The 11,796-nt window shown below is 34.8% G+C and overlaps 2 protein-coding genes across 4 annotated transcripts in view; one reads left to right on the top strand and one right to left on the bottom strand.

The window, feature by feature from the left end:
* LOC106125756 (WD repeat-containing protein 43) overlaps positions 1 to 5,749 on the top strand; it is a 54,972-nt gene extending 49,223 nt beyond the window's left edge. For both annotated transcript variants that reach the window (XM_013323076.1, XM_013323077.1), the window contains exons 7-15: positions 206 to 372; positions 798 to 1,061; positions 1,677 to 1,827; positions 2,436 to 2,612; positions 3,195 to 3,319; positions 3,783 to 3,911; positions 4,806 to 4,916; positions 5,209 to 5,321; positions 5,593 to 5,749. In XM_013323076.1, coding sequence (XP_013178530.1) covers positions 206 to 372; positions 798 to 1,061; positions 1,677 to 1,827; positions 2,436 to 2,612; positions 3,195 to 3,319; positions 3,783 to 3,911; positions 4,806 to 4,916; positions 5,209 to 5,321; positions 5,593 to 5,720 — 1,365 coding nt within the window. In that variant the 3' untranslated portion in view covers positions 5,721 to 5,749. The remainder of the gene's footprint in view (positions 1 to 205; positions 373 to 797; positions 1,062 to 1,676; positions 1,828 to 2,435; positions 2,613 to 3,194; positions 3,320 to 3,782; positions 3,912 to 4,805; positions 4,917 to 5,208; positions 5,322 to 5,592) is intronic.
* Positions 5,750 to 7,330: 1,581 nt separating this feature from the next.
* Fib (rRNA 2'-O-methyltransferase fibrillarin) lies at positions 7,331 to 11,605 on the bottom strand. 2 transcript variants are annotated; one of them, XM_013323229.1, is made up of 8 exons: positions 11,438 to 11,605; positions 10,574 to 10,732; positions 10,179 to 10,266; positions 9,671 to 9,773; positions 9,047 to 9,217; positions 8,624 to 8,745; positions 8,093 to 8,216; positions 7,331 to 7,768 (listed from the first exon to the last, which is right to left on the bottom strand). In XM_013323229.1, exons 1-8 carry the CDS (start codon positions 11,448 to 11,450, stop codon positions 7,601 to 7,603), a joined length of 948 nt encoding a protein of 315 aa, XP_013178683.1. In that variant the 5' UTR covers positions 11,451 to 11,605; the 3' UTR covers positions 7,331 to 7,600. The 2 variants fall into 2 exon arrangements, with proteins under 2 accessions (XP_013178683.1, XP_013178682.1); XM_013323228.1 differs by having other exon boundaries at positions 10,562 to 10,732.
* Positions 11,606 to 11,796: the final 191 nt, after the last annotated feature.

Here is an 11,796-nt window from a genome sequence, read left to right on the forward strand (position 1 = left end):
AACTAATATTAGTAAAACTCAAAATTCTTTAATAATAAAAAAAGTAAAAGATGATGATGAAGATTAAAATATTTAAAAATATTGCATACCCAAAAATTCTATAACAAAAATAAAAAGCATAGCATTAAATTTCATCTTGAACCATTTCTTTGGTAAAATAGCATCCGAGACTCCCTAATATGAATATTTACTGTATTATTTCTAGCAATCATCAGCAAAATATATAGTAGCAGCATCATGGCAACTCCGAATATGGCGTCTTCAAGACAACCAGGCGATATTGGTGAAGAATTTAGGACACAATGCTTCCCCAAGAGCACTACTGTCATTGGCCACAGCGGGGAAGACATGCTGGCTTATAGAAGGATCACAGTATGTATATAGAAATATCCTTTAAGATTTTGCTCCTTTTATATTCTTTACTGTGTGAAGTTGAAGCAATTCCATGTTTTGTTTGATCAGTGTGGTGTTGAAGGACTAATTTTCTATCTCTTCCCACCCTTTTCTTGTTAAGAAAAGGGAATTTGAATTGACAGTGGAGGGATCCCATAGGAATAGGAGAAATATTCTCTTTATGTGTGTCCTTATCTTTGTTGATTAAGGTTGCATCTGCGATTGCGGATGTCTATGGGCAGCGGTTGCTTCGCTTTTTTGGCGAATTCAGATGGCCACTTATTAGTGCCACCTAATTTTATAAGAAAAGAAAATATCAACAGTTAAATCATTGTAACACTATGTTACAATCATCAGGAGCAATTTGTCATCATATTGTCATACTGAATAAATAATATTTTCAGGAATGAACGTCTTCTGTCATTTTGGGATGTGACGATCACAGATGATCCACCAGTCAACGGTGATGAACCAACACCTAATAAACGACAAAGAAAGAAATCCATCACAGCATCAGTTGTGGCAACACCAACTTATAACTTCGTATTAGAAGATGCTCCTAAGATTATCGATGTGAATGTGGAAACTGACGAGGGTGGTTCAAAGTTACAGCTAGCAGCTGCAACGAGAAGTGGGGTTGTACACTATTATGAACATATGTTGAATGGGTAAGTGGTTTTTTTTGAGACAATTTTTTTTAAAATATCATTGAAAATATATGCATCTGTCCTTATAATGTTTTCACTATCAAGTAAATTAAATAAATTCCATTACGATTATGGTAAATTACGTAATTATATAATATAGCAGTTGCAAGCGACTTTGTCTGCGTGAATTAAAAAAAAATAATGTCACCCAGGGGTAGAGTAGATTGCGAACAGAGAATTTTTAAACTCGGTTCAGTAGTTTCCGAGTCTATTTAATGTAAACAATCAAATATTTCCTATTTATAATATTAGTCATCAATTAGTTACCTTTATTTGACAATGTGAATGCACTTTCTCTTATAATTTTACACAAAATTATTTAAAAAAAATTAATTTTTATTACTCAGCCGTTTTCTTACTAATATTATAAATCCGAATGTTTAGATGGATGTATGTTTGTTTGAAGATATCTCCAGAACGACTGAATGGATACATATAGAACATCTGGAAGAAGACATTGTCCAATTATATATTTTTTAACTTCAAGCAGACGGAGTCGCGGATGACCGCTAGTTTTATTATATTTGACATTAATCTAATATAGTTGTTAGTAATAAGTTTTTTTTTTTATTTCAGTGCATCAACAAAACCAATCAAGCCATCAGTAACAGTACAAGTGACGACAGGGGATGCAACCCCGCTACCCCTACAGTGCTGTTGTCTGACCAACACGGGGGATCTATTGCTAGGATATACTAATACTACTATATGGACATTTGAACGACTTGTAAGTTTGTTTGTAATTTTATTTCTTAAGTTAAACTCAAGTAAACACATGTTTCCGCTTAGTATTATATTGAAATTATATATATTTATAGAGACTATACTTTCAAGTTTTAACTTGACTGTGTACAAACAGGTAGAGACTAGACATTTGATAATTTTCACAGATTTCTGTTACTTAGGGGAGCACTTAGTCATTTCTAATGAAATTCATACCTTAATGTTGTAAAATAGACATTAAAAATTTGCATTAAGAATCTGTCCCTTACATATACATATATTATTACTTAAAAGCCGTCCAAAACAATCTATTTTCTCTTTTAAATTATTCAAACTTTCGTGAGACAGAATAAACTGATATGAAAACGGCTAAACACTCACTTATATTCGTCCGGTGGCGGCACCGAAACAATACCAGTATCACTCATCCTGATGAAGGGCCCCCGATGGGCTCGAAACTAGTCGGTGCCGCCACCGGATGAATATATAATACTTGAGTGTTTAGCTGTTTTTATATCAGTTTGTTTGCTCTTTTTTTATTTATAATTCATCTACTTCATAATAACTACACAGACAAAGTCGCGGGATATAGTATATAAATATATATTTCAGACACCGGACCTAAGTACAAAAACACAAGTATTAATAAGAGGTGACACAAAAGATAAGAAGAAACAGAAACATACAAATGAAGTGAACAAAGTCCGTGCTGACAGCAAGAAAGATGACGTCAAGTATGTCGAACCTATGGGCGGGGTTACGAGGAAACGGACCACGCCGGGTGGACAGGTTTGTATTACAGTTACTAAAAATGTTGAAAAAATAGTTACTAAGAAATAAATAAAAGAAAGTGATGTTAGTTACACTATTTATAACTCAAGAACGACTTTACCGATATACCTGAAAATTGGTGAGGAGGTAGCTTAGCCAGGAGACGGACATAGGATACTATTCAATTTTTTTCGTTATTATGCCTTGAAGAGTTGCTTTTATTTAACTTACTAATATTAAATGCGAATGTTTAGATGGATGTGTTATGGATGGATGAGTGTTTGATATCTCTAGAACGGCAGAACGGATCTCGATTAAATTTGGCATACGTATAGAACATAACCTGAAAGAATACATAGGCTACACTAATTAAGGTTTTTATATATCCAAGCGGACGGAGTCGCGGGCGACAGCTAGTAGTTACTAAAAATATTAGTAATTTTATTTTGTTAAAATTGCAAAAATTTAATCTTTTAAGTTTATTTTTAATATAAATTGGTAAATCAAAATGTAATAGTTTTTTATAATTTACATTATCATCAGGATTGTCTAATTTCTATATTTCTATTTAAAAAACATTTTTTTTTTTAATAATTCCAGGTTGAAGTATCAATGGAAGCGAGACTGGCAAATCTAGCATTAGACGTGAAAAGTCGAGGGAAATCTGCAGTCAATCAGAACTTAACCAAATTACTTATGCAAGGACTACATTCTAAGGACAAAAAGTATGTATTCGATGGATTTTTTGATATATCGATGTTTGATTACTTACTTATAATGTTACTAGCTGTCACCAGCAACTCGGAATGAAAAAAAACTTAATTAGTAATGTATGTGTTCTTCCAGACTATGTTCTACATATATGCCAAATTTCATCGAGATCCATGCATCTATTCTGGAGATACCTTCTAACAAACATCCATCCATCCAAACATTAGCATTTATAATATGTATTCATTTATTTAAAAAATATAAAATATATTATATTAAAAATAGAGCACCACCGGCTGCGGAGTCCCATGACTCAAACAAGTGGTGAGGGCTGCAGAGACAGGAACCTTCTACTTCTGTGCGCGGTTTCTAGGATAACTGCATTTGTATCAGGCCCTTAATCCAACTGTTTAGCGAGAGCTTCTTGATATGTTGGCATTTATAATATTATTAAGATGTTGAAATGTTGTATTGCAGTATAATCCTGACAGTGCTGCAGAGGGACGAGGCGGGAGTGGCGTGGCGCACTGCAGCACACCTGCCCGCAGACTACGTGCCGCTGCTGCTGGACCAGCTCGCAGACATGGCCACTAGGAGGACCAGCCAGTGAGTTCTCTATCTACTTCCTTATTTAAAGGGTTGATAATTAAATTATCTTATTCTATTACCTACATAAACAAGTGGAGCCCGCTTTGGCATTCGCACGAATTGGTCCGCCCGGTGAAATACCACGACCACACAGAAGACAGGCGTCAAGTGGAAGCAATTCCAACTACAATCTGATGAGTGTGCGTCCCGGAGGCCTAATTTAGTCCTCTTTCCCTTCCCACATATTTTCTTATAAGGGAAGTGGAAGTGGACTTTCCGGATGAGAGAATGCATGGAAAGGGAAAATATTTTCTTTCTGTGCATCCTCTTCTCCGTCGATTAAAGGTAGGCAACGCATATGCAATTGCATATGTCTATGGGCAACGGTCACTTCGCTATTTCAGCGATTGCAGGTGGCCGCTCCATCGTTTGCCATCTTACGATAAAAAAAGCCTATGTGTGCTTTCATATTAAAATTATACTATATTCCATATGTATGCCAAATTTCATTGAAATCCATTTAGCCGCGCTGGAGATTGTTTCAAACATCCATCCATCCATCCATCTAAACATTCGCATTTATAATATTAGTAAGAAATAAGATATCGTCATCCCTGTCATTAGCTTTGATAATACAAAAAAAAATATTTTATTACAAAGTACTCTGTGGACTATAGTCATAGCAACAAATTCATAAATTTAAAAAAAACTATATATCTTACTAATATTATAAATGCGATGTTTAGATGGATGTTTGTTTGAAGGTATCTCTAGAAAGGTTGAACGGATTTCTATGAGATTTGGCATACATATAGAAGAACACATAGACTTCTATCTTTTTTTAATACCTCGCGGACGGAGTCGCGAGCGACAACTAGTTGTTTATATAATAAGTTGTATCGTAATATGCAGATGTGCAGCAGTGTGCACGTGGCTGGGGGCGACACTGCGCGCGCACGCAGCACTACTTCTAGCAACAACACCGCCACGACTTACACAGCTGCTCGCCATACTTACACATAGGTATGTATGTCCATACACAGGCAAAGTTTATAATATAACGGTTTAATTGTGTCCCGACTACATCGTCCATTTTATGATCGAAATTTTGGACGATTATGAAGGTTTGAAATAATATCCGACAGTAACTTCAGTCGCGTTTAATTAAACGAAGAAAAACTGTTATTTTCAAGCAACAACCTGTCCGTAAGTAATCAGCGATGAAAACTCAATTTTGCTTGTACATTTAACGTTGTTTTAACCAAATGTCACTTCTTATAAGGCAAATATGTATATCGATTTGGAATATTTTCAGACGTTCCCATCTATGTCAGCTGCTAAACTTGAAGGGTCGCCTGGAGCTGGCCACGACACAGCGCTCCGCTGAGGAGGAGGACATCGACCAGGAACCTGTACTGCGATACGATGGTGAGCATTTACTAGCATTGTTATTTTTTCACTTTTCTAATAAAGTTTATGGTGAAGGATTTTTTTAAAATCTGTTCAGTAGTTTTTAAGAAAAATAGTATTTAATACTTGTGGTCGCCTGCGACTCCGTCTACGCGGAATTCAAGAAAAAAACATGATTTCATCGAGATCAACAAACATTCTTCCATCCATCTATTTAAACATTCGCATTTATAATATTAGTAAGATTTCTATAAATTGGAAATAGTCTTTAATACATAATTTGTTACAGACTCATCATCGGGCGAGGAGATGGAGGCACAGTATCAGTCAGATGACAGCGCGCCCTCCTGGGAGGAGGGTGAGGGTGAGGACGGCGAGGCGGGCGGAGGACATTCCGACAGCGAGGAATCAGATTGACATAACATAATATATAAGTTGAATTTTTATGTGTCGTTTTATTTATACAATTGCTAAATTAAAAAAAGCAAAAGCTGCTAAATTAAAAAAAAAATTGAGTATGTATTCTTTTATGATATTAGGTGCGCAACTAAGTTCTCGCTTTTTTTTCGATAAAAATATAACTTTATTATTAAAAAATGGTTACAAATGAATCATTCAAAGTATTGCCCATCGCTAGACACAACTTTTCCCATCTTTCTGGTAGAGCTCGAATACCTTGACGCCAGAAGTGTTCGTCTTTTGAGGCTATCCACGAATCAAGCCATTTTTTGATGTCTTCATATGAGTGGAACTGTTGATCAGCCAGGCCATGGGCCATCCCCAGGATTTTCTCCTCTTTGGGTTGCTGTAATGAATCCATTTTTCATCACCCGTCACGATGCGATGAAGAAAACCCTTCCCTTTTTGCCGCTGGTGCAGTTGTTCACAGGCGGAAAAACGACGCTCAACGTCTCTTGGCTTCAACTCATAAAGAACCCAAGTTCCTTGCTTCTGAATCATCCCCAACGCATGCAATCGCTTTGAAATGGCTTGACGATGTTTGGCACGAATCCTCATCGAGCAATGCCTCCAATTCAGCGTCTTCGAAGGTTTTGGGTCTTCCTTCACGTGGACGGTCGTCAATATCAAAATCACCGTCTTTGAAGCGACGGAACCAATCACGGCATGTTGTTTCGCTTAGAGCAGCGTTTCCGTACACTTCTTGAAGCTCTCGTTGCGCTTGAGCTGCCGTTTTTTTCGAATGAAAAAAGAAAATCAACACTTCCCGCAAATGACGATTGTTTGGCACGAAATTCGACATTTTTACTTGACCAGAAGTATATAATGCGAAAACAAAATCACTCATGTGTCGTAACGGTTTGTTTACCATATGTCTAAGCTTGGTTCATGACGTTTTGGATATGTCAAAATCGACCAGCTCTTACTGCTAGAGCCATCTAATGATAAACAGGAGAACTTAGTTGCGCACCTAATATTTAGATTATTATATAGATATTTAGATTATGTTCTAAATCTGTCAAATTTCATCTAGATCCATGCAGCCGTTCTAGAGATGCCTTCAAATATCCATCCATCCAAATATTCATCTTTATATATATAATTCTTCTGTGTGTGTGTATGTCACTGAACTTCTCTCAAGCGACTGGACCGATTTTGATGAAATTTTTTGTGTGTGTTCAAAGGGATCTGGGAATGGTTTAGATTCACAATTTTGTACGCCGGACAATGTTTTTTTAATTAATTTTTAATTTATTAGTAGTTGTTGATTTTAGAATGTTTTACATTGGATTCGACAGACAGCGCTACCATCGCAGTGTCAAATTTTAAATAATATTCGAATTAAAGACGTGTAGACAGGACAACGTCTGTCGGGTCCGCTAGTATTTATATAAGATTTTGTTCAAATTAGCTATATTGATGTCATTAAAACGCATCATAATCACACCCGTAACCCATTGGGGTAGGTAGAGACCGGATACATGCATCTCGGTTTCGGATGGTCTTGAAAATGTCCTACTTGAACAGTTCATCAATTTGAAAGATGTCAATATAAGAAAAAAAAACAATATTGTCAATCGCACCATATATTTCTTTCTCAAACATACTGTTTCTTATATCTAACTTATTTAAGCTTAGGCACTATCAGGCCGAGGTATCAGTTTCAAAATACGGAATCCATTATATTAATCAGTTAAACCTTGTTTCCACTAGCAAGTGGAGCTAATTAACGGAACATTACTCTAGCACGGCCACAAAGGCTATAAAAATATTCGTCTAGGCATTTTGTCTAGTCGTTTATTGAAAAAATAGTCTAAAATTTAACAAAACTTATATTTCTATGATTTCTTAGCCGGTGGTCTGAAAACTCCAACAACAACGGCATGATCTCTTTCGTAAGGTTCCAATGTTAGTTGTTCTTGAGGTTTCAATTTATCTGCTTGTAGTTTCTTTACTTCAGCTGCAAATACTGCCTCCGGTTGTGCGGTGGAATCTATACACGATGCCTAGGAATAATACTAGGAATTAGTGCTTGTTTACTAGGTTTAGTGGTCTTTATGAGTGTGAGATGTCCTCAGTGAGAGAGTTCAATTCTTTCAACATGAAAGATTTAGATATATTTGTTTTTGTCATCACGGGAAATTAAATCAATTAAATCTACGAATTTGGATGGATTGTTAAACCTTTTTAAATATTTTTTTCCAAAATAGCTTCCTAATTACATACAATATTATTTACTGTAGTACTGTAGATTTTATTGACAAAATATACAAAAATATCTTTTAAAATTTAAAATGTTATGGCCATTAAAATCATATAAACATTCTTACCTTAATAGATATAACAAAATGTCCTCCGTTCTTGAGGAAATGCTGAGCATTCAGACTGACAATACGAGCCTGGTCAGGTTGAGCCACGTCCGCAAATATTGTATCCACCATGCCCACCAGCATTCTGTAAAAAAATTCACTATGAATATTGCTGAAAGAGGGTAGACAGAGTGGTAACATTTGTGTTGGTGTCAGAGAGAGAGAGTTCAATAGTTATCAACATGAAATATTTAGTATGTTTGTATTCATCATGAAAAAAGACACATAAAAATACAGATGAATTGAAAATATCTTTGAAATCTGCTAAAATATGCAATTTCACATATTTTGTACTTTCATGCATTTTCAACATATATTTTTGTGTAATAAATAATTAATAATAAATTGAAAATAACATCTAAAGCAAGTAAAGAAGTATGGGTTTTTTTATTACCAAGTCTCAAAGTAATGTGTGAACTCTGTTTCACTTTAAATTACGTTTTTACGTTTTTAAAATGTAAGTATTGTAGAAAAATATACAAGCAATCTGACCTGTATTTGAGTGGATGTCTCGCATCTTCAATGATAGGAATGATGTTAGTTCTCTTCTTTGCCACATTGATGAGGTCCCGACCTGATCTGTGCGAGAACTCCACTGCGTAAACTAAACCTTCCTGTAATATAATTATTACTTTTACTAATGCTTTTTAAACCAAACAGAAATAAAAAAAGATATCATTGGTTTTTAACTTTGATGAAAGTCTATAAAAAATGTTTTAGCATTGTAATTATATTCAAAATAATGAAGTACTAAGTAATTTCGTTTGAAAACTCGTAAATACTACTCCTTTGAAAACTTAAGAAGATCTTTTAATTACAAACAAATTTATCTTAATATATTTTTACTCTACAAGTCAGTGGCATTTATAAAAAACCTGTAATATTTAAACTAAGGAAAAAAAAATTAAAACTCACAGGTCCAACCACATCTGAGACATGACTGACTGTGGTTCCACTAGCCGCACCAAGGTACAACACCCTGGAACCTGGAGGCATATGTATAGCGTCCACTCCTCCCATGATAGCCGCAGCTAACTTCGATCTGAATGGATTCCATACTCTGTATTCAATCTTTTCACCTTCATTCTGAAAACACATACTTTATGTAGTTGAGGTACAATTAAGGAGATATTGGATAAATCTAGGTTCAAATCAGAAGTGGGTAAGTGGACATAGTCTTCATGGATAGGTCCAGATTAGAGGGACCACAATCATCATTTTAACGTGTTCCTAAATCTATACTAATATTGTAAAGAGGGAATTTTTGTTTTGTATATAATCTCTATAGAACTGATTTTAAAATTTATTTTGCCACTTGAAAGTTTATCAGTATATCATTTAAAACCCCGCAAATGAAGTCGCGGGTTAATGCTAGTAATAATTCATAAGTAACTGTTTCTTAGTGCATTTCTATGTTTGGCAAAGTTATTTTTAATATATATTTTTTAAATTAAGTCTTTCAAAGCAAATATAAAAATGAACAGAATTTATGCAAACCATATACTAATTGTTACCATTATATTTTTAAAATATACAAACCTCAACAGATATTCTCTTTTCTCCATAAACTTCAGAGCCCGGCACTAAATTCCTTGTTACTAATGCATCTTCTTTGCCTCTCGCTATGAACACACCTGGATGTCTGGAATTATATCATTTTGTTACCAACATATATGTTATATGGCTATATGTTATGTTATTTATGTTATATCAGAACAACATGTGTAGCTTCAAGCATTCGCTTTCAGAAGAACGAAAGTTATTTGTATTATTACATCATTTAGGCAAGGTACCGAAGAGTTTTGTTAAATGTAAATTTATCTGAAACTAGCTATCGCTCACAAATATCAAAAAACAATAGACAGTTTGTTCTTCCAGACTATGTTCTGTTTGTATGTCAAATTTTATCTAGATGAGCCGTTTTGGAGATAATTTCAGACAAACATACATCTATCCATCTAAAAATTTGCATTTAAAGGATTGGGATGCACATATCTGAGAAAGATGTTCAATGTCAGTGAAATCAATAAAAATTACTTTAACATACCTGTGTGGTTCGATAATAACTTGTTTTCCTCCTTTAAATCCACCTCCTCCTCCTCCTCTACCCCTACCTCCACCTCCTCGTCCGCGGCCTGTATGTTTTAACTTAGGTTAGTAACATACAATAACAATACATAAATAAATTACTAACTATAGTAATCAGAAGTGGGTAAGTGGACATAGTCTTCATGGATAGGTCCAGATTAGAGGGACCACAATCATCATTTTAGGTTTTAACTAATATTTGAACAAATTCTAGATTAGAATTGCCTCAATCTCCTGTTTTCTTTTTTTACATTTTTTACAATCATTATAATTTCTTTTAACTGCCAGCTAATACTTGCATCTTATATATTTTAACTGATAGAATTGAAATAGTTTCATGACCTCCGCCTCTACCTCCAAAGCCCCTTCCTCCACCTCCGCCGCGCTTCTCAAATTTGCCACCTCCTCCACCACCGCCGCCGCGGCCACCGAAGCCTCCACGACCACCGCCGCCTCCCCGACCTCCTCTGAAGCCGCCGCCCCCACGACCCCCGCCACGCGGACTGTTAAACTCTGTAAAAAAATAAATAATTAGTCAAAATTAAAACATTGTATTTGTTTTAAAATATGTTAGAAAAAGGGCTGAAAAACATAGCAATTATGGCTTTCGAAAAGGAATTACGAAACGCAACATTTAACTCCAATAATATCGTTAATATTATAGTACAGTATCACGTATCACTTGTCTATTTGTTTTGTGTATTGGTTATTATTCTGTGACCACGTGGTGCAACTACGGCTCAAGTTGAAGGAAAGATATCACAACCATGTGGTTAATATTCCTTCAACCACATGGTTATGGTAACAGCAGCACAAATGAACGACTTTTGAGATAATTTGATCCCTTTTATAGACATTATATGTTTAAGTGTCACTAACACGTGCGTAACACACGTGTTAAATAACCTTTTCACAAATTTCACAACTGAAACTTAACTAAACTCAGCAAAACGTAATCAGGAATCTTATAATTTATATGTTAAACTATTTAAATTATACAAGTAATTCGTATTACAAACCAACATAACCTAAAATGAAGTTTGATAAGGTTATAATTTCATAAAATTTCGATGTAATATTCAAAATAAAGCTTTTAAAAATGTTAATACTAAACTTTTATACGATTTACCACACTTTTTACTTAATAACATGAAGAATGCGATGAAATAAAAACCATGCGGCATCCATGCTAGCAATTAGGTAAAAATTATTACTTACCAGGTTTGCCCATTTCGGGAGTAAATGTTAATAAACAGAATCAAATGATGTAAATCTATCTAGTACTATCTAAAAACAAAAATAAATTTTGTTTTTTTCATAAACTGACGCCGTGCATCGCGCCCGCGCCGTGTTGCCGTCGCCGGAAATGAAGACATTTTGTTTTAAATCGTCGAAACGGCTTGGGATGTAGCAATGATGTGACATGTGTCAAAAACCGTCAATCGGTTTTACGATTAGGAAAAAAATGTGAAAACCGATAAAATAAATCTTTATTTTGAAAATCTTTATCATTTTAGCTTTATCTCTATATTTTATTAATATATAGACAATTTTTAAAATATTTCCTTAATGATTTA

Source organism: Papilio xuthus, unplaced genomic scaffold, assembly GCF_000836235.2.
Source record: "Papilio xuthus unplaced genomic scaffold, Pxut_1.1 DF825783.1, whole genome shotgun sequence".
Taxonomy (NCBI): Eukaryota; Metazoa; Arthropoda; class Insecta; order Lepidoptera; family Papilionidae; genus Papilio; species Papilio xuthus.

Bases quoted from the DNA above. Each gene is read 5' to 3' on its own strand.
- Fib (XM_013323228.1), bottom strand. The intron at 9,774-10,178 runs GTATGTTAAAGT...ATATAATTCCAG, and splicing joins GTTATTATCGAACCACACAG to ACATCCAGGTGTGTTCATAG. The intron at 8,217-8,623 runs GTCAGATTGCTT...ATTTTTTTACAG, and splicing joins AGACATCCACTCAAATACAG to AATGCTGGTGGGCATGGTGG.